Source organism: Lates calcarifer, unplaced genomic scaffold, assembly GCF_001640805.2.
Source record: "Lates calcarifer isolate ASB-BC8 unplaced genomic scaffold, TLL_Latcal_v3 _unitig_5844_quiver_765, whole genome shotgun sequence".
NCBI lineage: Eukaryota > Metazoa > Chordata > Actinopteri > Centropomidae > Lates > Lates calcarifer.
In genome coordinates, this window is record NW_026117758.1 from 78,281 (window position 1) to 102,734 (window position 24,454).

The 24,454-nt window shown below is 39.1% G+C and overlaps 5 protein-coding genes and 1 pseudogene across 5 annotated transcripts; all 6 read left to right on the forward strand.

The window, feature by feature from the left end:
* The first annotated feature begins 531 nt into the window (after positions 1-531).
* LOC108877150 (uncharacterized) lies at positions 532-2,149 on the forward strand. The gene is given in 6 exon segments (XM_018667106.2): positions 532-641; positions 789-1,219; positions 1,221-1,491; positions 1,599-1,727; positions 1,813-1,862; positions 1,979-2,149. Coding segments are annotated over 6 exon segments (1,056 nt in total). The 5' UTR covers positions 532-586; the 3' UTR covers positions 2,099-2,149.
* A 2,708-nt stretch (positions 2,150-4,857) lies between these two features.
* LOC108877148 (uncharacterized) lies at positions 4,858-6,576 on the forward strand. The gene is made up of 5 exons (XM_018667105.2): positions 4,858-4,956; positions 5,097-5,804; positions 5,910-6,044; positions 6,130-6,173; positions 6,265-6,576. Exons 1-5 carry the CDS (start codon positions 4,902-4,904, stop codon positions 6,382-6,384), a joined length of 1,062 nt encoding a protein of 353 aa, XP_018522621.1. The 5' UTR covers positions 4,858-4,901; the 3' UTR covers positions 6,385-6,576.
* A 1,013-nt stretch (positions 6,577-7,589) lies between these two features.
* LOC108877153 (uncharacterized) lies at positions 7,590-9,696 on the forward strand. Its single transcript, XM_018667109.2, has 5 exons — positions 7,590-7,982; positions 8,131-8,817; positions 8,909-9,025; positions 9,109-9,152; positions 9,266-9,696. The coding sequence occupies exons 1-5, from the start codon at positions 7,928-7,930 to the stop codon at positions 9,383-9,385; spliced, it is 1,023 nt and encodes a 340-aa protein (XP_018522625.1). The 5' UTR covers positions 7,590-7,927; the 3' UTR covers positions 9,386-9,696.
* A 1,687-nt stretch (positions 9,697-11,383) lies between these two features.
* On the forward strand, positions 11,384-13,795 carry LOC108877154 (uncharacterized). Its single transcript, XM_018667110.2, has 6 exons — positions 11,384-11,579; positions 11,697-12,383; positions 12,485-12,601; positions 12,685-12,728; positions 12,842-13,498; positions 13,608-13,795. The coding sequence occupies exons 1-5, from the start codon at positions 11,525-11,527 to the stop codon at positions 12,959-12,961; spliced, it is 1,023 nt and encodes a 340-aa protein (XP_018522626.1). The 5' UTR covers positions 11,384-11,524; the 3' UTR covers positions 12,962-13,498; positions 13,608-13,795.
* A 1,929-nt stretch (positions 13,796-15,724) lies between these two features.
* Positions 15,725-19,118, forward strand: LOC108877138 (uncharacterized). The gene is made up of 5 exons (XM_018667092.2): positions 15,725-15,902; positions 16,020-16,724; positions 16,982-17,107; positions 17,194-17,237; positions 17,339-19,118. The coding sequence occupies exons 1-5, from the start codon at positions 15,848-15,850 to the stop codon at positions 17,456-17,458; spliced, it is 1,050 nt and encodes a 349-aa protein (XP_018522608.1). The 5' UTR covers positions 15,725-15,847; the 3' UTR covers positions 17,459-19,118.
* A 376-nt stretch (positions 19,119-19,494) lies between these two features.
* LOC108877142 (uncharacterized) lies at positions 19,495-21,371 on the forward strand (annotated as a pseudogene).
* The last annotated feature ends 3,083 nt before the right edge of the window (positions 21,372-24,454 follow it).

Sequence of the window (24,454 nt, forward strand, 5' to 3'; positions counted from 1 at the left end):
TCTCACACACGTTATCATTCTCTTCTACTAGTACACACCCACTGCTTCACTCATCCACTTTCCCTTGTCTGTTCTACACACACATACACAGGCACACATCTGTATAGTCTCACCAATCAAGCAAGGGTTACCATTTGTTATACTCAAATAACATTGGCTGCATGGTTGATGCTTTTCATGGGTAATATACCCTTTATATTTAAAAAAAAACTGTTTGTGGTTGTTACTGTATTGATATTATCATTAAAGCCAACAAAGTACTCAAATTTCATTCATTACATTATTATTTCATTAGTGTTATTATACATAACACTCTGTATGTATTACTGGTGTATATACTGTATTTTATTTTTCCATTATTTAAAACACGATGCCATGATGAAGAGCCTTTATTTACTTTACTTTAGATATCTCACCATGTGAATCTTCTCAAACATGACACTATAGGTGGCAGTGAACATGTGATCATGTTTCCTACGTGGGACATACAGTGTCACATCAGTCTGGCCAATCAAACACAGTCTTGTCTCTGAAGAGTGGAGAAAGTATCGTGATTGTTCTCATTCAAGACAAGAATTCAAACACAATGACATCTCTAAAGTTTGTCTTCTATCTGACATGTCTGTTCTTGGGGAAAATGGGTGAGTTGTGTTTTTGAGGCTCCACTTGGTATTTTAGTTTATAGCAACTGTTATCATCTTCTTATATATATTTTTTTTAAATGTAAGGAATATGCTTCTGTCATATTAATTAGTTGTGCATTTGCTTTTATTCTCATTTCACTTTAGCTCAGATGACTGGTCTGGAATTGTCCTCAGCTGTGCATCAAAAGAGACGTTTTATATCAGCTAATGTTGGAGACAGTGTGACTTTACGATGTTTCTATGGAGGTGATGATTCAGCATGGCTCTTCTGGTATAAGCAAACTCCCGGCCAGAAGCCAAGGCTCATTTCTACTTTTTATGTGTATGATGTAAGAACAACTTTTTATCATGGATTCAAGAACAGTCCACGGTTCACTCTGGATACTGAAAATGGTTCACATCACTTGATGATTTCTAATTTGCACCTTTCAGATTCAGCCACTTACTACTGTGCATATAGCTACACATTTGTCTTGAAGTTTGCAGAAGGTGTTATTGTCAGTGTAAAGGACTCAAGTTTCAATACTCAGCCATGGGTCCATCAGTCAGAATCTGAGACCATCCAGCCAGGAGGCTTCTGTGACTCTCAACTGTATAGTACACACTGAGACCTGTGATGGAGAACACAGTGTTTACTGGTTCAAAAGCTCTGAAGAATCTCATCCAGGACTCATTTACACCCATGGAGACAGGAATGATCAGTGTGAGAGGAAACACAACTCACAAACCTGTGTCTACAACTTGCCAATGAAGAATCTGAATCTTTCTCATGCTGGGACTTACTACTGTGCTGTTGCCTCATGTGGACAAATATTGTATGGAAATGGGACCAAACTGGACTTCAAGCGTAAGTAACATTATAGCAGAGCTTGTCTGATATGATGAATAGTTAGCAATGTTACTTTGCACTTTGAATAAACACAGGCTTTGTTTCTGATGCCTGACTCTCTGCAGATGAGGTGAACTCTTCCAACTCTCATGTGTATTTCCTGAGTGGAGCTCTGACATTCACCACCATCCTGACTGTTTTACTGGCTCTCTCAGTGTATAAGATAAACAAAAGAAATAACTGCCAATGTACAGGTAAGTGGCACTGTTTGTATCTGATATAATATATTCACTAAATTTAACTTCAGTTCAATAAAAAAAGCCTTTTTGTGTATTTTAGGACCAGAGTGTCAAGTAAGATCATCAGCTCCCTCCACAGCAAATCCAGAGGTGACATTTATCTTAATGATCCATTAATTACCATTAAAACACCTTTTCAATGCACACAAATTTAGTGGATATTTTAAAATACTATGCTAATCTACTTCTCCATATTTTGTTACCAGGGACACAGAGATGCAGACAACATCCATTATGCTGCCTTAAATGTTAACCGGCCCAACAGATCACGAAGACAGAGGAACAACACCAACACTGAATGTGTTTACTCAAGCTTAAAGCAGTAAAAAATGGACATGTTATATTATATTTTTTGAATAAACTTGGCTTTTGTTGTATGTCGGTGTAGATGTAAATATGTTTCTGTATCTTCCTTGTGGTAAACTTCTCTATCTCGTGATTAGCATTAAGTACCAATGCAGGAAGAACGGTGCCCTTCAACAAGGCAGAAAGCAGGCTGCAGGGGTTGGGGTGGTGAATGGCTGTGTAGTGTAAAATCATGTTGCCACATACCTATAGTTATCACTGGACTTTTTTTTTATTGTAAAATTATGCTCCCTAACCTTTACCAAGTGAATTACTTAACTTTAACCATTCTTGCATGATGATTATGTTTCCCTAATATTAATCATACAATAGTTTCCATATGTAGATACTGTAGAATTCAAGAATTCTAAAACCATTGCCATCGTATATAACACCATTATCTGGACACATGGAGTATGTCTATATCAACCAAACTGAATCATGTATGTGCTTTCCTATGCCATTTTATGTCATTAGTGATCTAATAAAGTTAATCTACTTGTTGATAGTGAGACAATATATGCATTGCACATGTGGTATCTGGTAGTTTCCTTCTTTTTAAGTGGCTGGTGGCAACATGTGTATGACAAGTGCATGTGGTTGACCTCACTCACCTCAGTGACCATTTTACATCTGTAAGTGTTCATGGTCTGGGTCTGACCTCTAGCACCCTCATAATTTGTATGTTCAGTGACAACTGATCAGGTCTTAGTGGGGTGTCATCTTGAACTGATCATGCAGAGCAGAGTGATGGGGTCCAGCCCCAGAAGTCAAGACTGTATCTGTCCTATTTCAACCATTTTAACCATAATGGCGCAAAAATAAAGTGTGAAAGAAAACACCATTTTGATTCTATGGTCAAACACAGCATACACCGAAACCAGTGTTACACCACATTCTGCAACCTCCATGAAGTGTGACAGCTTTTTACTGCTGTATCTTCAGACCTTCATTTATGCATCGCATAAAGATTCAGATATTCTAGATTTTCTTCTAATATGAAATTAGTTACATAATGAATGCTGTTTTGTGTTTTTCTATGTGTGTGTGTCAGAAGTGCGGGCTCAAATTAGGGTCAATAAGATTTTGAGCTTGTAACGTGATGATGAAAACTTATTACTGACAAATTATCAGTGGTGAGGTTACACAAGGACACTGTGAAAAAAAGAAGCACTTTTGTCAACATCTGTGTACAGATACAAAGCAGAAAACTGTGTATAGAAGTTTCCACGCTGGTGTCTGAACAACAAAGCTATGATGATAGGTTTGTCATTCAGACACTTCCTGCACCCTTCTCATATAAGACAAATGAGTCATAGTGGTCTCAATGAGGAGCAAGGTTCCTGGGCTTAGGCTTACTGTGAGTGCTAACAGTGCAGCAAAAGCAGGGGAGATAAAGATGACACAATAAAAGACGAAAAAATGAATCAAGAATTCATGTTCATTTAAAAAACGAAAACACAGTATACAGATCTGAGTTACTTTGAATAAATTAGTATTGTTATAAAAAATCTGAGTTGTGATTATAGAAAAATAATATGTCACTCTAACTATCCATCCATTATCTATATCGCTTATCTGTTAAAGGTCGGTGGGGGGGGTGGAGCCTATCCCAGCTGACATTGGGCAGGAGGCGGGGTACATCCTGGGCTGATCGCCAGCGTTACTCTAACTTGTGATAAATTAACTAAAGTCCTAAACTTGAAAAAATATGTTATATTGTCTAACTCAACATAAGTTGCAACTGCCCATGTTATGGTAAATTAACACCAGTTAACAACACTGTCAGCAGCCTGGCATGAGAGACACTCCACACACCCATACACAGTCCAGCCATATACTAGGTATCCGCTAGAGACACCCACTCCCTGAGGGACAGCCAAGTTCTACCAACTGATATTTTTTCATAATATCTGTGATGATTGTAACTAGTATATGTGTATGATGACTGCTTTTTGTGACTGAACTGTGTTGTGACTTCCTGATTTCCTGATAAACTTGGTTAACCACTTTGTGTTAGGTGATAATTTGCTAATGTTAACATGCTAACACACCAAAGTAAGGTGGGAAACATGGTAAATATTTTACCTACACTGTCACTATGACCATTTTATTATTCTCACATGAGCATTTAGCTCAAAGCACTGCTGTACCTTACTACAGGTTGTGCTGTACAGGTGTGAAAAAGCTAGCATGGCTGTCTTCTTGCCTGTATTTCAACTGTGTCAGTGGAGCATCCATTGTCTGCAGTTTTCATAGGGTATCTCAAAATACCTGACTGAAGTATTGTAACAGTTTTAAGAAAAGAACCATGTAAAAACTACATTCACACCCCAAGGTGAGTCAAGTTTGTTAGCCGAAGAGCACACAATTTAAAAGTCAAAAGCCTGGACTTTACCTCAAGTGATATCTATAAAATGTGCCTCTTCTGAACAAAATAGAATGATAGTTATCTAGACTAAAGATTTAATTTATTTATATTATACACTGTATTATCCATGGATGAGCTTCTCAGAATACGGTATCTGTTTGACATATTGGCAGCTAGTACATTTTCAAATGTTGAGCATAAATGGACCAGTACTGGTGTTTATATCTGATATAGTTCAAAGACCATTTACCATGTGAATATCAAACACACTGTAGGCGGTTGTGATCATGTGATCATGTTTCCTATAAAGGGCATACAGTGTCACTTCAGGTTAGCCAATCAAATGCGGTCTTGTCTAAGAAGAGTGGAGAAACTATCAACATTCCTTCATTCAGCACAGCTAGTTGAACACGATGACAGCTCCAAAGTTTGTTGTCTTTCTGACGTGTTTGTTCTTGTGGAAAACAGGTGAGTTGTGTTTTTATGGCTACAGATTTTATCTTTTAATGTATGGTCACTACCACAAACTATTAAAAAAAAAACTCTTATATTTTCTGTGTACTGATTACATTAACTTTTTTACTACATTTTGTCTCATTGCACTTCAGCTCAGACAACAGCTGTGAAATTTTCCTCATCTGTGCATCAGCAGAGTGATTTTTTATCAGTTGAAGCTGGAGGCAGTGTGACTTTACACTGTTTTTATAAAGACGATGGTACAGCTTGGCTTTACTGGTACAAGCAAACTCTTGGACAGAAACCAAGGCTCGTCTCCACCTTCTTCGTGTATGATGAGAGAGGCACATTTTATCATGAATTCAAGAACAATCCACGCTTCACACTGGAAACTAAAAATGGGAGAAATCACTTGACAATTTCTAATTTACGTACTTCAGACTCAGCTACTTACTACTGTGCAAGAGATTATTCACTTATTTTGGAATTTTTTGAGGGAACTACTGTCAGTGTAAAGGGTTCAGGTTTGAACATCCAGGCTTTGGTCCATCAGTCAGAATCTGAGACCATCCAGCCAGGAGGCTCTGTGACTCTCAACTGTATAGTACACACTGGGACCTGTGATGGAGAACACAGTGTTTACTGGTTCAAAAGCTCTGAAGAATCTCATCCAGGACTCATTTACACCCATGGAGACAGGAATGATCAGTGTGAGAGGAAACCCAACACACAAACACACACCTGTGTCTACAACTTGCCAATGAAGAATCTGAATCTTTCTCATGCTGGGACCTACTACTGTGCTGTTGCCTCATGTGGACACATACTGTTTGGAAACGGGACCAGGCTGGACTCTGAGGGTGAGTAACATTCTAGCAATGGTTGTGTCATCTGATAAATACATGACTGTTCCATAATCAAACTTAACATGAGCGCAGTGATAACAGCAGATAGCTCTGTTTCAGGATTTACAGATGAAGTGGACTCTCTTGTCTTGGTGTATTTCTTGAGTGGAGCTCTGACATTCAGCACCATCCTGGTTGTTTTACTGGCTTTCTCAGTGTACAAGATGAACAAAAGAAACAGCCACCACTCTCCAGGTACAGTAACTAAAACTCTTTGTGTATCCTTGTGTCCACTAAACATGTCATGTGAAGTAAAAAGCCTTTTCCTTTCCACAATCAGACTCTCAAGAAAGATTTACTGCTCCCTCCTCAACAAATGTCGAAGTAAGACATGTCTCTCTGTTATTGCACAGCATTTATTTATTTTTTTGTCAGGGTCCATATTGTGATTGACTCATATATATTTTGTCACCAGCGTTCTCCAAACGCGGACAACCTCCATTATGCTGCTTTAAATGTCAACCTGCCCAACAGACCAAGAAGACAGCAGGACAACATCAAGAGTGAATGTGTGTACTCCAGTGTTAGGCAGTAGAAATGGACGTTTTTGATAAAACCAGAACATTTAGAGGCTCACATTCACTGATGGTACACAAGTGACATGAGCTTAGAGGATCAAAGATGTCACAGACTCTTGTTTTTGCCCTAATCTCTGTATGTACTGCTGTATTTGCATTTCATGTCATTAAAGATCAAATAAACGTAATGTATGCCTGGAACATCTTGACCTTGAGACACTGCCATTGTATTCAGTCACCAGTAAAGGGCAATCTATACTTCTACACTGAATTAACACTGTAGGTCCTGCGTAGCTGTGTACCCTACGCCTAAGCCTCACATGCACCTCACCAGCAATGCTACCGCACATCGTGGTGACGCAGACTGCAACAACTGTGATAGGCCTGTGTGGTGGTCTGATCCCGCCTCATACATGTCATAGTGGCCAGACAAGTACAAAAAAGCCACTGTCTTATCTGCCTCATTCAGTTCAATGATCATACACACCACCTCCTGACAAGCATAAGTACTCACAATGGTGTAGACCACTTGCATAGGTTATGGTGGAGACTCTGTGTCAATCCTGGGCAGAAGTACAAACCAAGCCTTACAGTAACTCTGACTTTGTCTTCCTTAAGTGGCTGGTGGGACAGTCCCACATCAATGGTTGTCTGTTGTCCTACTGTCCATATTGAAAACCCGCAGATGTCCAAGTTTGATGACCTCACTGCTGAGCTGACTGCACCATAATGGTGTCGTGCAGAGGGACGCAATCAAGCATTCTTCATAGGCTGTGGATGTATTTCAGAGGGTTTTTCAGTTGTCCATCACACACACACATCATCATCGGTACAGTGGATTCAGCACTAGTAACACTGGAGCAATGAAAGCTGGTCTCTGCAATTACATGTGGAACCCTGTTGTTCACGTATCATGCAAAGACAATGGACATACACTTACATGCAAGCAATGCAGGACACAGCCTTGCCAGCAGTTTTAAGCTGACTAAGAGTGAGTGGTGGTAACACTAAAAGAAACCTCCCAATGCACCAGCAAAGGACAAAAAAAGAGACTATAAGCTAGCAGTCATGGATGGAAACACTGCATAACTGAAAATACTCAGGAAATTGACTTTGCAAGTGTTTTGTAAGGAAGGAAATGCACTGTGCACTGTTAGGCCTGAGCGTGAATAACACTGAATGTAAAACACTCTTCAAGGCAACTTTAATCAGTACAGCTGTCTGCACAGGTTGATGTGTCTTGTAAAGGCTTCTGATAAATTTGCACTTTATACACATAACTCTGACTAAAAAGCAGTTGATCTGGCTGGACAGGCCATGTGGCTGAACCCACATCCAGTGCAGATGGTGATGGAGGACTGCAGCTGCTGCGGTTGTGCTGCTGACTTGCTTTTTTCTCTAAAAACCAGATCTTGACTCTGCGGTTGACTGCGAATATGTAATGTTTCTTAAGTAGGGCACGCAGTGTTACTTTGGGTGGGCCAATCAAGGTAAGTCTTGTGTCTAAAGAGTGGAGAAAGGACCAGTGTTCTTTTCATTTCACACGGCAATTTGAACACGATGACATCTCCATTGTTTGTCCTCTCTCTGACATGTTTGTTGTGGGGAAAAATAGGTAAGTTGTGTTTTTGTTACTCAAACTTGGATCTTTTGTGTATGGCCACTCCTCATGGACATGTATAATGTTTTTAATGTACTAATTATGACGAATTATATCACATTACAATAAATCTACGCTTGCTTTGCCTCTCATTTCATTTAAGCTCAGACATCTGTGCCTCAGGAGAGTGGCTTTGTGTCAACTAAAAGTGGGGACAACTTGACTTTGAAATGTTTCTATGAAGGTGATGTTGCTGCAAGGTATTACTGGTATAAACAAGGTCTGGGACAAAAACCAAGGCTCATCTCTACCTTCTACTTGTACGAAACTAATGGAACTTTTTATAATGAATTCAGGAACAATCCACGCTTCACACTGGACACTAAAAATGGTAAAAATCATTTGCAGATCACAGATTTACGTATTTCAGATTCAGCTACTTACTACTGCATAAGTTGCTTTTTATACACGTTAGAAATTTCAGAGACTGTTATTGTCAGTGTAAAGGATTCAGGTATGCACAGCCAAGCTTGGGTCCATCAGTCAGAATCTGAGACCATCCAGCCAGGAGGCTCTGTGACTCTCAACTGTACAGTACACACTGGGACCTGTGATGGAGAACACAGTGTTTACTGGTTCAAAAGCTCTGAAGAATCTCATCCAGGACTCATTTACACCCATGGAGACAGGAATGATCAGTGTGAGAGGAAACCCAACACACAAACACACACCTGTGTCTACAACTTGCCAATGAAGAGCCTGAATCTTTCTCATGCTGGGACCTACTACTGTGCTGCTGCCTCATGTGGACACATACTGTTTGGAAATGGAACCAAGCTGGACATTGAGGGTGAGTCATTTTATAACTAGTTTCTACATTTGAAAAAGAAAAAAAAAAACTTGCTGAAGGCTCTGTGTCTGATGTCTGCCTCTGTCTGCAGATAAAGCTGACTTGGTGTATTTCTGGCATGGAGTTTCAGCATTCACCACCATCCTCAGTGTTTTACTGGCTTTCTCACTGTGCATGGTGGCTAAGAGAAGCAGCTGCCAATCTACAGGTAGCTGGCATTTTTTACATGTGACAGCTTGTATTGACTGAACATAGCTTATGAATAATAAGATCCTTTCCTGTGTTTCACAGAGTCACAACCAAGATGTACTGCTCCCTACACCACAAACACAAAGGTGAATAATAACTTTAACTGTTGAATTGCCATTCAGACACCTTTTAATTGCACAGTTATAAATAGTCTGGTGCCAGGTGACTTAATTTATACTGATATGTATTTTGTTACCAGGGTTACCAGAATGCAGAACAGCTCTATTACGCTACGTTAAGTGTTAAGCTGAGCAACAGATCAAGACGACAGAGGGATCAAACCTGGAGTGAATGTGTGTACTACAGCGTAAAGCAGTAAAACCAGACACGTCACATTTTTACTTTCTGAGTGAAACAGGAGTTTCCATAATATATATACTCTTTTGTGTCCATGTGGTTTGAAGCAGGATATCTACGCAATGTTGCTTTGTTTTTGTTTTTTTAAAATAAACTATGTATCTATAATTATAGGTTTAATGATTTTTGTGATTAGTATATTATACATAACCAGTATATTTGTACTTTTTGTGTTTATCCTAATTGACCTTCAACTACTTCATGCAAACTATGTGTTTTTGTATGAATTTTATGTCATTAATGATCAAATAAACATTAAACTGTTTGAAACAATATGTGTGTGTATTCAGTCTGTTCAATCCAGTGGTAACTCAGGCTTCTTCATAAATTAGTGGCTCATGGTGTCATGTTATCAGAGATTGTGGTTGACCCCGCCCCTTCTACTAAGTGAGTGCTGAGACCCAGCTGCATAAAATAGCACAGGAGGGTTTTTCTATTGATCTAAAAACATGAGGCTCTACCAGTTTGCAGTGTTTGAGTGAAGCATGTCTATCTTACTGTTTGGAGTGTTGCAGTGTGGCCTGTGGCTGCGTTGATGGATTAACAACAGGAACAACAACATTTCATCATTCAACTCTGACCCCTACTTGAACTTGATTATTATCATAGAAGGACGATGGTTTGCAGCAATGACACAAAGTTGAACTGATGCAATAAAAACGCATTCAAAGTCACAGTCCACACATGGCACACGCCCTACACCTGTCACAACAGATCACTTACTGATCGACAAGACCTATCACTCTTGGTTAGCAGCAAAAAGTCGCAAGCCACTAGCTAACTTTTTCAATATCAAAATGGCACAAAATGTGATTTCCTGGTCTGTCTGACAAATCATCTTTGTTCAAGTGGACTAATACCAGTATGAATCACATGCATTTCAGGCAATACATTTCGGCTAATGAGAAGCCTATTAACAGCACTGATTCTGCCCCTGATTTTATGGAAGGTTGTAGAAATAGGACATTGCATGCGTCATGGAGGACACAGGCAGAATGATAAAGAGAGAAAAACAAGTGAAACCGCCATCACTCTGACACCTGATGCCTTTTACATACACAGTATTGTAGCTCTCTCAGTGCACAGGACTTTGTGGTTTTTAGCAGGAAGTAAAGGCGTTTGCACTCTCACATAGATACCCTTCAATCCTCAGACCACTTGCAGTGAACATCCAAAAACAGTAAAGTCTTTATCAGATCATATTTAACAATACTGTGGCAGCTAATACTTAGAGTGCTTGACAGACTTGGACCTCCAAAATCTGATCAGTTCATCTTTGAGTCCAAGTGAATGTTTGTGCCAAATTTGTGGGGATTCTCTTATGGTGTTTCTGCGATGTTGTGTTCAAAGTATGGAACAAACAGATGGACAACCCAAAACATTTGAATAACCCTTAATGGTTGTGGGGGGTTGGAGCCAATCCAGGCTGACACTGGGCGAGAGGTGGGATACACCCTGGATAGATCACCAGTTTATTATGTTGAGACTTTTAGTTCAAAACCACACACAATTTAAAGGTAAAAAGCCTTTATAAACTGATACTGATTTACTGATGTATCATTTCCACTTGATGTTGGTAGTGAGCCCAGTGAAAGTGACCGGAATTTTGGTTGTGATGACCATAAGAATGACAAAATACATGAGAAAAAAGCTATATGTTAGTCCAGAAACTCTGTCCTGTTTACTCACGGTTTGATACCTTTTATATATTTTGAAACTAAAGCTGAGGTCACAGGGATATTTAAAACACAGCTCGAAAGGAGAGTTAAGTGCTGTATATCAACAAATATTATCAAGTCTATATGAAGACTCCACTGCTCGTTACAGGTGTTCATATTGTATTAGATAGAGTCGTTATTTCTTTTCATTAGTTTTAAGTCTGATGCCAAGACGAGTACCTGTCATGTTCTTAATATATCTCTCACCATGTGAGTCTTCTCAAAAACCAAAACTTGACACTATAAGTTGCTGTGAGCATGTGATCATGTTTCCTACAAAGGACGTACAGCGTCATTTCAGACTGGCCAATCAAAGGCATTCTTGTCTTTGAAGAGTGAAGAACCATCAGTATTTTTTCATTCCTCACAGCAATTTGAACACGATGGCTTCTCCAGTGTTTGCCTTTTATCTTACATGTCTGCTCTTGGGGAAAATGGGTAAGTTGCATTTTTGTGACTCTTCATCTTATATCTCTGAGTGTATGGTCACTCATCATACAGACTGTATCACTTTAAATTAAGTTCACATTGGCTTTGTCTTTCATGTCACTTCAGCTCAGATGGCTCATCTGAAAACGTCCACATCTGTTCATCAAGAGAGACGTTTTGTATCAGCTCATGTTGGCGACAAGGTGGATTTAGAATGTTTGTCTGAAGACAAACTTGCGCCGAGGGTTTACTGGTATAAGCACAGTTTGGGACAGAAACCAAGGCTCATTTCTTCCTCCTATAAATATGATGTGAATAGCACTTTTTATCATGAATTCAACAACAATCCACGCTTCACACTGGATACTAAAAATAGTAAAACTCACTTGATGATCACAGATTTACGTATTTCAGACTCTGCCACTTACTACTGTGTTAAATATTCATATGTGCTAGAATTTTCAGAGATCGTTACTGTCAGTGTAAAGGGTTCAGGTTTGAACATCCAGGCTTTGGTCCATCAGTCAGAATCTGTCTCTGTGACTCTCAACTGTACAGTACACACTGGGACCTGTGATGGAGAACACAGTGTTTACTGGTTCAAAAGCTCTGAAGAATCTCATCCAGGACTCATTTACACCCATGGAGACAGGAATGATCAGTGTGAGAGGAAACCCAACACACAAACACACACCTGTGTCTACAACTTGCCAATGAAGAACCTGAATCTTTCTCATGCTGGGACCTACTACTGTGCTGTTGCCTCATGTGGACACATACTGTTTGGAAATGGGACCAAGCTGGACATTGAGGGTGAGTCACTTTATAACCAGAGTTTCTACATTTGAAAAAAAAAAAAAGAAAAAAAAAAACTTGCTGAAGGCTCTGTGTCTGATGTCTGCCTCTGTCTGCAGATAAAGCTGACTTGGTGTATTTCTGGCATGGAGTTTCAGCATTCACCACCATCCTCAGTGTTTTACTGGCTTTCTCACTGTGCATGGTGGCTAAGAGAAGCAGCTGCCAATCTACAGGTAGCTGGCATTTTTTACATGTGACAGCTTGTATTGACTGAACATAGCTTATGAATAATAAGATCCTTTCCTGTGTTTCACAGAGTCACAACCGAGATGTACTGCTCCCTACACCACAAACACAAAGGTGAATAATAACTTTAACTGTTGAATTGCCATTCAGACACCTTTTAATTGCACAGTTATAAATAGTCTGGTGCCAGGTGACTTAATTTATACTGATATGTATTTTGTTACCAGGGTTACCAGAATGCAGAACAGCTCTATTACGCTACGTTAAGTGTTAAGCTGAGCAACAGATCAAGACGACAGAGGGATCAAACCTGGAGTGAATGTGTGTACTACAGCGTAAAGCAGTAAAACCAGACACGTCACATTTTTACTTTCTGAGTGAAACAGGAGTTTCTTAGTATCTCCTGCTTTGGTAATATGATGTAGGACATTGTAATGCATCTTAATCCATAATATATATATACTCTTTTGTGTCCATGTGGTCTGAAGTACATAAACTATAAACTATGTATCTAAAAGTGTAAGGTCATTGTAAATACTTCTGAATAAATGATTTTGAGATTTAACCAGTATATTATATATAACCAGTATATTTGGACGTTTGTGTTTATCCTCGTAGATTTTTTTACCACATCATGTAACCTATGCGTTTTTTGTATGAATTTTACGTCACCAATGATCAAATAACTATCATTAAATTTAGTACACTGTCACAGCCCTGGCTGCGACCCCTAGAGTTCCTAGTGTTTCCTGTCTGTGTTCTGTTTTCCCTGGTCTCCTCTCCTGTGTGTGTGTGTGTTCTTTGCAGAGGTGGGGAGCAGCTGGTGGAGTTTAGACTTAGTCACACCTGCACAGTATAAGAACCCGGCTCATCCTCCCCTTGCGGTAAAACTTCAGCACCAGTTTTCTAATGAAGATTTTCTAGTGAGCTCCTCAAGCGTTGGCCTTAATTTCTGGTAAATCATGCACTTACCCTGTTTCTCCTGTGCCATAGTTTGCCTGCTCCACCTGCCGGTGCTCAGCCCTCCCACTCTGATTGCTCACCTCTGTCCTGTTAGTTGGACCCTAACCACTCCTCTCCCTGGATCATCGGCATTGGACTGATTCACTCATTCCTTTTTTCCCCTATCCTCTCCCCTACCTCCGTGCCCATTAAAGACTGTTTTGAACTTTCCATTTGCATGTGTGTGTGCCTCTCTGTTTCTGTTCTGGAGTCCAGCCAGACCTCAACCGTGACAGAAACAACATTTGTGTGTGTTCAGTCTGTTCAATCTGGTGGTAACTTCCTCATAAATTAGTGGATCATGGTATCATGTTTATCAGAGATTAATAACAGGAACAACAAGAAATGACACCTCTAATATTTTACATCTGTCTGAAACATTTCATCATTCAAGTCTAACCTCCATTTGAAATTGATTACTATCATAGAGTGAATGATGGTTTTCAGCGAGGCCACAGAATTGAACATACACAGTAAAAACACATTTTAAGTCACGGTCCTCACATGGCAGACGCCCTACACCAGTCACAACATGAAACACACACACCAGAGCTTCACTGTACCACTAATTTGCTTGAAGTGAACTTTAAAAAACTTGAAAATGTATCTGTGTCTAAAATACAGAGCAACTTATAGCCAGATAGCTACATTATTGTACTTAATATTTGACATTGCATTTTCATTAAAAGTGAAATTATATTTCATGGTGAATGCAGTGTAGTTGTTTACTTATGGTAGTGATGACACATGTTGGTGATTCACATCTGAAAACTAAAGCAGGTGATATCAGATATTATCTACACTGATCCTGTGGACAGCTCTCAGTCAGCTGCTAAGCTAATGTTAGCTAATGGTGTAGTTTCTCAGACTGACTGGACGAGCTGCTGCTCAGCCTCGAGTGTCCAGGAAGATTGATTAAGGTGATTAAGATTGTGATGCATATCTGCTAACACTAGCTGCTGGTCAGTACTTTACTGCTATCTAGCTACAGCAGGCAGGGCTGGAAAAGGATGTATATATTCAGTCATATCATTTAATGATTGGCAAGACTCATCACTCTTTTGGTTTTAGTGAACAACATAAAGTCACTAACTTTTTAACAACAAAACGGTACAGAGAGACATTTCCAGGTCTGACAAATCATCTTTGGCCAAGCAAACAAATACCAGTATAAAATACATGCTTATCAGACAACAGTTTCATTTTTACTTTGGCTAATTAAATACACTATGTGTAACGTGTCATGGAGGACACAGGCAGAATGGAGAACAAAGAAAAATAACTGAAAGTCTTTACTCTAAGACTTGTTGCCTCTACATACTTTTAGTATTGTAGCTCTCTCAGTGCAGCAGCCTCTGTGGTTTTTAGCAGGAAGTAAGGGTGTCTGCACTCTCACATAGATACCCCTCAATCCTCAGACCACTTGCAGTGAACATCCAAAAACACTAAAGTCTTTATCAGATCATATTTAACAATACTGTGACAGCTAATACCTCGAGTGCTTGACAGACTTTGACCTTTGACCTTTGAAATTTCTAGGGATTCTCTTATGGTGTTTGAGATGTTACGTTCAAAAAAACAGACAACCCAAAACCTCTGAATAATTTTTGTGGCTCTTATAATGCCTCCAGCCACTGCTGTCGCCGGTGCAGATGCATCATGAAAGCCACAAAAGTAAAGATTGTATTGAGTCCCTCTATCCATCTATTATCTATAACCACTTATCCTTCACGGTCGCGGGGCACTGGAGCCAATCCAGGCTGACACTGGGCAAGAGGCAGGGTACATACTGGACAGACAGCCAGTCTATAATGTCGAGACATAAGAAGAAAAGTTACAAGTCGGTCCAGAAACTCTGTCCCATTTACTCAGGGTTTGATACCTTTTATATATTTTGAAACTAAGTGCTGTATATCAACAAATATTAGCATGTCTATATGAAGACTCCACTGCTCATTATAGGTGTTCATATTACATAAAATAGAATTAATGAAAAAATAAATAAAAGTCTGATGCCAAGACGAGTACCTGTCATGTTCTTAATATATCTCTCACCACGTGAGTCTTCTCAAAAACCAAAACTTGACACTATAAGTTGCTGTGAGCATGTGATCATGTTTCCTACAAAGGACGTACAGCGTCATTTCAGACTGGCCAATCAAAGGCATTCTTGTCTTTGAAGAGTGAAGAACCATCAGTATTTTTTCATTCCTCACAGCAATTTGAACACGATGGCTTCTCCAGTGTTTGCCTTTTATCTTACATGTCTGCTCTTGGGGAAAATGGGTAAGTTGCATTTTTGTGACTCTTCATCTTATATCTCTGAGTGTATGGTCACTCATCATACAGACTGTATCACTTTAAATTAAGTTCACATTGGCTTTGTCTTTCATGTCACTTCAGCTCAGATGGCTCATCTGAAAACGTCCACATCTGTTCATCAAGAGAGACGTTTTGTATCAGCTCATGTTGGCGACAAGGTGGATTTAGAATGTTTGTCTGAAGACAAACTTGCGCCGAGGGTTTACTGGTATAAGCACAGTTTGGGACAGAAACCAAGGCTCATTTCTTCCTCCTATAAATATGATGCGAATAGCACTTTTTATCATGAATTCAACAACAATCCACGCTTCACACTGGATACTAAAAATAGTAAAACTCACTTGATGATCACAGATTTACGTATTTCAGACTCTGCCACTTACTACTGTGTTAAATATTCATATGTGCTAGAATTTTCAGAGATCGTTACTGTCAGTGTAAAGGGTTCAGGTTTGAACATCCAGGCTTTGGTCCATCAGTCAGAATCTGAGACCATCCAGCCAGGAGGCTCTGTGACTCTCAACTGTATAGTACACACTGGGACCTGTGATGGAGAACACAGTGTTTACTGGTTCAAAAGCTCTGAAGAATCTCATCCAGGACTCATTTACACCCATGGAGACAGGAATGATCAGTGTGAGAGGAAACCCAACACACAAACACACACCTGTGTCTACAACTTGCCAATGAAGAATCTGAGTCTTTCTCATGCTGGGACCTACTACTGTGCTGTTGCCTCATGTGGACACATACTGTTTGGAAATGGGACCAAACTGGACATTGAGGGTGAGTCACTTTCTAGCAAAGGTTGTCCAATTTCAGTAGCAGACAGATGGTAGTGTTCCTGTTGAAGGATTTTTCAATTGGGAGTTTTACATATCTGAATTGAGGATCTTGGAATTGAGGGTGTTATATGCTGTACAGACTGCGAAGCCATTTTTTTTAATATAAAGTTGACATGCCTTGCTACAGCCACTTCCTAATCAAAGTTGATATTAAAACATAAAGTGTAATGTTAGCTCTGTTTTGGTCTGGATTTACAGATGAGGCGGACTCTCCTGTCTTGCTGTATTTCTTGAGTGGAGCTTTGACATTCACCACCATCTTGAGTGTTTTACTGGCTTTCTTACTGTGCAAGATTAACAAAAGAAACAGCTGCCAATCTCAAGGTAACTGGCATCTTATATAATTGGCAGCTTGTACTCACTGAATCTGTCTTTTTAACAAAACAACATTTTCTGGGTTTCACCACCAGAGTCCCAAGCAAGATTTTCTGCTCATTCCACAACAAATGTAGAGGTAAATACAGTTTATGACTGCTGGAAAACCAATCAAGTACCTTTTACAGCACATTATCTGTTGCCACATTGTAATCTACTTTTTACATGTTTTGTTATCAGCTTTGCCAAGATGAAGACAACCTCCATTATGCTGCTTTAAGTGTTAACCTGCCCAACAGATCAAGAAGACAGAGGGACAACACTGAGAATGATTGTGTGTATTCAAGTGTGAAGCAGTAGAACTTCACGTTTCATTTGCATTGTGTGAGTAAGATGACTTTTTTTTTTTCTCTGAGGTGCAACATTTAGAAAAAGATCTTGAGATAAGCATCTGTTCATAACTTCCTTTTGGTAAGATGTGCTTAGCTGATTTTTGTCTGAGTGATTAGAAAACGTGCTTGGTGTTTTTTTCTTGATCAAATTGAAGATTTCACTATTGTTGACTCTTTTTTAGTTGACAAAAGTCATCATGGAGCCAGTTACGATTCACATTAGATTCTCACACCGTTGTTTGTTTGACTAGCCAAGGCATACTAACTTCATGTAGACAGCAGTGCGCCATGTTACAGTCATTTGGCTGGCTAATTTTTGCAATGTGCCTTAGACTTCCACATGTATTGGCTTAAGCAGCATCTGCCACCAACTACCACCTATTTTATGATTAATGGCAAACCCGCTCTACCAACTGATCAACAGCCACCCCAAACTGAGAGATTTTCCCCCTGTAAAAAACACATCGCTTACACACAGCTTATTACGACCCAGTGGTACATTTTATAGCATAGTGACCCAAAACTACATGTCTGTGTTGAAATGACAAAGACCTCTTCAGTCCTGTGATAAAGTGGGTGTGCCTCACCTCTTGCCCAATGCAAGCTGAGATTGGTTCCTCCCCCCGTGACCCCTAAGGATATGCAGTATACATCATGGATGGACAGATGACAAAGACCTCTGGTGGCTGTAGTAATTATGACATGAGCAAAGGAGGAAGTTGGGTGACATCAAGACCAGTTTGGGGTGGATGGATGGGTTGACAAAGTATTTATCACCCTTACCATGTGTCTATTATTATAACCATTGTGAATCGATAGAACTGGATGTTTCATTTGCTTTGTGTAAGATCACAATTTCCTCTGAGGTGTAACATGTTGAAGTAGGTCTTGAGATAAACATCTGTTCATACCTTCCTTGTGGTGAAATGTGCAAACCCATTTTTGTCTCTGTGTGGTTTAAAGGATGTGTCTGGTGTACCTTGCAGACGTCCTCTAACCCCTGTGAGGTACTTTTTTTTTTTAAACCAAAATCTAGATCTTTCCCTAAACCTAACATAGTAGTTTTTGTACCTGAACCTAACCAAACTTTTACCATAGCACTGCCACATCATAAAAGGCTTATTTACTTTGTAACAGCAGAGTAATGTTTCTGTCAGCTGTGTGCACTTAACATTTTGGGGGCATCATTTAGACATCATCTCTGGAGAAGAGGGAGGCCTCTCCACAAGGCGCTGCCTCACAGGAGCTGCAGGAAAAACTTGTGGAGAACAGGGAGGTTTCTCCAAAGATCTCTCTGGACAAGAACAACATGCTGTGACAGAGGGCACAGCCATGTACACACTGGAGATAAAAGTGACTGTCTCAATAAATGAGGAAGTGGAGGCATCTGAGACAGAAAAATAGAGTGCATGTTTCTACTGGGCTCTAATGTTTTCTAAGTGCATGTCACTTTCATTTGCAGTGCCAGTACTTTTACATGGCTCACACACACACACACACACACACACACACACACAATGAAAAAAATGGCAATTAAAAATTATATTGCAGGAAAAGGTCAAATCAATCTCCAGCTTGTTGTGGACATGATGAACAATTCCTCATGATGTAATATACTGCTGCTCTATATATATTATACACTGCTGCCCATAAAGTTGAACTTTTTTCAGACACATTGCTCTTTTTATTCCTATTTATACACATCAGTAATCACCTTTTACCAGGTGCAATGATTACATACTGAGTCCCAATTACCAATTTTGTTTTGAGAAGATATACACTGTATCTTTCAAGAATAAATCACATTGTCGCAATCATTTCATGAGGTAAAACATATTTTATTCCAACTTTATGGGAAACAGTATATAAATGTTTCCATTTTTCCATTGTAACTTTCTATCATGTCTCTATCGTGTTCTTCCCAAATTTAGTCTAATTTAATGACGTTTGTTGTTGGTGCGAGGCAGTAATTATCTGTTTAAAAGGACTTATAACGATCAAGTTTAATTTTTGATCTCATTTCTTTTTGATGCAACACAAGTTATACACTGATTTCTAAGTGCTTCAAAATCTAACGCTAACATGAGAAACCATTGTGTTCTTCATGTACCTCTCACCTCGTGATTCTGCTCAAGGAACCAAATTACACTGTAGGTGGCAGTGAACTTGTGATCATGTTTCCTATATGTCACTTCAGACTGGCCAATCACACACAGCCTTGTCACTCAAAAGAAGGGAAAAGAACAAGATTCTCTGCACTCAATTTCAGCACAATGACATCTGCACAGTTTGTCCTCTATCTGACATGTTTGTTCTTGGGGAGAATGGGTGAGTTATGATGAGTTTTCTGATTGCAGTTTTAATCTTTTAAAGTATATGGCCATGTGTCATGTGATCATAATGTGCATTTGCTTTTTCTCTCATTTCTCCTCAGGTCAGGTGACTAATCAGAAATTCTCTGTTCATCAAGACACACGTTTTGTATCAGCTAATGTGGGTGAAAGCTTGACTTTACGATGTTTCTATGAAGGGGATGATGTAACAAGGCTTTACTGGTACAAACAAATTCTGGGACAGAAACCAAGGCTCATCTCAACCCTGTATGTCTTTAATAGAAAGGGAAGTTTTCATGATGAATTCAAGAACAATCCACGCTTCACACTGGATATTGGAAAAAGTAAAAATAACTTGAAGATAACAGATCTGCATATTTCAGACTCAGCTACGTACTACTGTGCAACAAGGCTTTCATTAATTATCGAATTTGCAGAAGGAACTATTGTCAATGTAAAGGATTCAGATTTGAACATCCAGGCTTGGGTCCATCAGTCAGAATCTGAGACCATCCAGTCAGGAGGCTCTGTGACTCTCAACTGTACAGTACACACTGGGACCTGTGATGGAGAACACAGTGTTTACTGGTTCAAAAGCTCTGAAGAATCTCATCCAGGACTCATTTACACCCATGGAGACAGGAATGATCAGTGTGAGAGGAAACACAACACACAAACACAAACCTGTGTCTACAACTTGCCAATGAAGAACCTGAGTCTTTCTCATGCTGGGACCTACTACTGTGCTGTTGCCTCATGTGGACACATACTGTTTGGAAATGGGACTAAGCTGGATATTGGAGGGTGAGTCACTTCCATTATATAAACAGTAATTCCTACTCCCTTATCAAACCTACGATGAAAAACAGAAAAAACATACTAAAAGCTCTGTTTCTTGATGTTTGGCACTCTGCAGGTGAGATGGACTCTCTTGTCTTGGTGTATGTCTTTGAGTGGAGCTCTGACAGTCACCACCATCCTGGTTATTTTACTGGCTCTCTTAATTTACAAGATGAACAAAACACACAGCTTGAAATCGGGACAGGTAACAGATACTGCTGATCTTATCTTGTATCTGACAGCTTGTATTTACTGAATTTGGCTTATCATTTAAATTGTTGCTTATGTGTTTCAAAACCAGAGTCGCAAGCAAGATCTTCATTCCCCTCCACAGCAGAAGCAGAGGTAAATTTAATTTGTTTAGATTAGCTATTAAAATTATTATCCAATCCCCTTGTTATTTGGTACATTCATCTGCGTGTACCTGGGGTGTGTCTGGGTCTTGAAATTACCTGGTGAATATGCACTGCATCTTTTTTTTTTTTTTTTTTTTTTTTTTTACTGGTTTTCACTTGTTTTTCTAGAAATTGTTCTGATTCTTATTAGGATCCATATTGTGATCTGCTTTTCCATATTTTGCTACCAGGGTTACCAAGACGCACACAACCTCCATTATGCTGCCTTTAAGTATTGACCTGCCCAACAGATCAAGAAGGACAGAGGAACAACACCAAAGATGAATGTGTGTACTCCAGTGTTAGGCAGTAGAATGTTACCTTTTTACTTTGTGAATAAGATGGCACATTCTTGGAATCTCTTTCAGTGTGCAATGTACATTTATATGTAGATCTTAAAATAAATAATATTAATATTATATCTTAATATTTTTTGCTGTGTAGAGTTTCAAATATAGATATGTGTCCAAGAGCCAGCTGAATGAAAGAAAAAAATAATATGGACTCAAAAATGCCATCTACTTTTTGTCTCTGGAATGTCAGTATAAAAATTTAAGCCAAGCAGTTTCTATCACATCACACTGATGATCACAGCCACATGTCTACCTGTATCAAAAATAAAAATGCCAGACTTGAGATGAAAGACAGAAGATGTTGTGTTCAGTTCCCCAAGGTTTTGGATGGAGACACTGGGGGAGAACAGTTGCAAACACATGATCCTGAGAATTATTAGTGGACACAATTCTTCTGTGAAATGTTTTCAACATGACGGCATCCAACACTGATTTACACTGCAATAGTGATATTGTAGAATACTTGAGAAGTGACAAATTTGATGTGCATGTGAACATGGAGGTTTTTGTGGATCTTTTGCGACAGTCTGGTTCTGACAGTGCACATCATTCGTTCAATGAAAGATCACAGGTATAACAGATACCTGCTGCTTTCAGATGGCTGTAAAGAGAGTCACCAGTGTCTATTTTGTATGTGTGTGTCTGTGTGACCAAAATATTATGGAACAAAAATGCACTGAGCAGGTAGTGGATCATGACAGGCACACTCTCTCTCGGCACCAGGATTTCCTCACACTGTGCCACATGGTGAGTAATTGTAGTCGAAGAAATAACCTCAGTACTCCACAGAAAATACAAGTTCACTGGTGTAGTGCTGTGAGAACCATGACAGAAACAAATGGTATTTGGTCTTCTATGCACTGCGTGTCAAATAATAAAGCAGATCTAGTCATTGAATACTCGTGTGCTTTTGTTCTGCAAATGGTATCTCTGACACATCATGCTTTATGGGTTATATACTACTGTGTGAACTGAAGAAAGAATGTGACAGAACTCATCCATGTCCATTACCATACCAGAGAAAGATCCCAGAAATAGAATTAAAGATAATAATAATCCAGCACATGTGACTTGCTTATGGGGATTAATAAGCCTCAGATCCTGCTCTGGGAGCCCCAGCAGGAAAGAACTGAAAATGTTTTGTGAAATGAATCTGTAGAGCTAAAGCTCAAACAGTGTTGTCTGGAGCATATACTGAAGCCCTGTCTGCTATCATTATCTGGTGGACAACACTTTGCCTGTGCATGGTAAACAGTACAGGGTCTATAACCCAAATGTGCTGGTTTGAAAGGATTCATCCATTTTGCGGAGGAATTCACAAGAGCCATGGTCTGTGACAGGACTATAACCTATCCAGATGATTAAGTATTTGCTTGGCTATAACAGCAAGCTGACACAGCAACACTATATGCTAGCTAGTTAACTTTGTATATTTTGCAAAGCTTGAGATCCACCACTCATGTTTACAGTGACCCTCTACAACAGCAAATTAGTAAATTACGCATTTTAGTAAGTTTACAGTCTTCAGAAATATTAAAAGAACTATGTAGCGCAGAACTGTTGCTGGTGGGACTGTTTGTGTTCAGACCACAGATTTCCCCCATTGTTTTATTAGATCCCTTTTCAGGTGTGACTATTTCTAAATCACTGAAGGAGAATCATTTTTAGTGACTGTTCTTACAGCATTTATAAAAAGTAATTTTTGCATCATGATATACCATTATAAGTTAGTTTACCATTAGTCTAAGGGTGTATATATGGCCTTTGGATATGATTATTAATATATGGGCTCTGAATATGATTTTTTTTTTTTTTTTTTAAAGAAAGAAAACATAGCCAGCATTAGCAATAACAGCTGGCTATAGAGTGATAGCGGTCTAGAAGCTCAGCAGCAAACGTAATTCCTTTATTCACTGAGAGCTGTCACCAGGAGTGGAGAGCAGCAGCAATGTTAACTTTTTTGTTTCTATTTCACTTTTCTTCTTCTAACAGCTAGCCCTGGCCCATTCGGTCTCATAATACTACTTTGCAATAGCGAGTCACTTTAGAGTCATGACAACATGACAGGATGATGAAGTAGCGCTGCCCAGAGTGCATAATAAAACCTTGTCTTGTAACACAACAATGTCTGAAGCTCTTGGGAAGGACCATTGTTAATGCTAATGTTGGCTATGTAGTAATAGCTAAAATGTACATATATAGCACCTTTAAGGAAGTAGCTGAATTCCTCACTCAGAGTCTACTCCTTGGTATATAATATGGTCTAATGGTATAATAACTTATGAAAAAAGTGGTTGTTATTCCATTCACAGATAATTAAAACAGTTTTGTGTATCATCAAATGTTAACAATATATCAGTGTTGATTATAATTGGGCCTGTCTATGCACAGTCACTCTGAAACCAGTTAGCACTGTGGTTCTTGGCAGGATGTAAGGGTATGTGAACTCTCCCATACTGTAGATTCTCTTTAAGACAAAGACCACTTAAACATCCCAAAACTGTTTCTTTTTCAGATAATGTGTGCTGAAACAGTAATAAGGGAAACTGGTAACAAACATTGACAATGCACTCAATTCTTTTTGTGTAAAACTGCTTTTTATATAATGTCAAAAATACTCAAATTTCTTTATAGTATAATTTATTTATCTGCTTGGCATAGTCAAGTCCATTTGTAAAGGTCAGAACTGATACTAGTAATAATACTGAATACATAATAATATTAATAAGATAATTATGTTTCATAGAATATGTAAAAGCAAGATAAGAAGCTGTTATGTTTTTCTTATATCAATTTGATTCTACTCAAGCAACAAATTGACACTGTAGGTGCAGCGACACATGTGATCATGCTTCCTATATGGGACATGCTGTAGAGTGTCACCTCTGACTGGCCAATCAAATAAAGTCCTGTCTCTTTAGAGTGGGCAGAGTAACGACCTGTCTTTCATTTGACATGGTAGTTTGAGCACGATGACACTGCACAGTTTGTCCTCTATGTGATGTGCTTTTTCTTGGGGAAAATGGGTGAGTTGTGTTTTTTT

What these genes read in the sequence shown, in the direction of transcription:
- LOC108877148 (XM_018667105.2), top strand. Translation starts at nt 4,902, where the DNA reads ATGACAGCTCCAAAGTTTGTTGTCTTTCTGACGTGTTTGTTCTTGTGG. An exon ending in GACCAGGCTGGACTCTGAGG is followed by an intron (nt 5,805 to 5,909) that starts GTGAGTAACATT and finishes GCTCTGTTTCAG; the next exon opens with GATTTACAGATGAAGTGGAC. An exon ending in CCTCCTCAACAAATGTCGAA is followed by an intron (nt 6,174 to 6,264) that starts GTAAGACATGTC and finishes TTTTGTCACCAG; the next exon opens with CGTTCTCCAAACGCGGACAA.
- LOC108877153 (XM_018667109.2), top strand. Translation starts at nt 7,928, where the DNA reads ATGACATCTCCATTGTTTGTCCTCTCTCTGACATGTTTGTTGTGGGGA. An exon ending in AAGCAGCTGCCAATCTACAG is followed by an intron (nt 9,026 to 9,108) that starts GTAGCTGGCATT and finishes TGTGTTTCACAG; the next exon opens with AGTCACAACCAAGATGTACT. An exon ending in CCTACACCACAAACACAAAG is followed by an intron (nt 9,153 to 9,265) that starts GTGAATAATAAC and finishes TTTTGTTACCAG; the next exon opens with GGTTACCAGAATGCAGAACA.
- LOC108877154 (XM_018667110.2), top strand. Translation starts at nt 11,525, where the DNA reads ATGGCTTCTCCAGTGTTTGCCTTTTATCTTACATGTCTGCTCTTGGGG. An exon ending in AAGCAGCTGCCAATCTACAG is followed by an intron (nt 12,602 to 12,684) that starts GTAGCTGGCATT and finishes TGTGTTTCACAG; the next exon opens with AGTCACAACCGAGATGTACT. An exon ending in CCTACACCACAAACACAAAG is followed by an intron (nt 12,729 to 12,841) that starts GTGAATAATAAC and finishes TTTTGTTACCAG; the next exon opens with GGTTACCAGAATGCAGAACA.
- LOC108877138 (XM_018667092.2), top strand. Translation starts at nt 15,848, where the DNA reads ATGGCTTCTCCAGTGTTTGCCTTTTATCTTACATGTCTGCTCTTGGGG. An exon ending in TCTGCTCTTGGGGAAAATGG is followed by an intron (nt 15,903 to 16,019) that starts GTAAGTTGCATT and finishes ATGTCACTTCAG; the next exon opens with CTCAGATGGCTCATCTGAAA. An exon ending in AAACAGCTGCCAATCTCAAG is followed by an intron (nt 17,108 to 17,193) that starts GTAACTGGCATC and finishes TTTCACCACCAG; the next exon opens with AGTCCCAAGCAAGATTTTCT.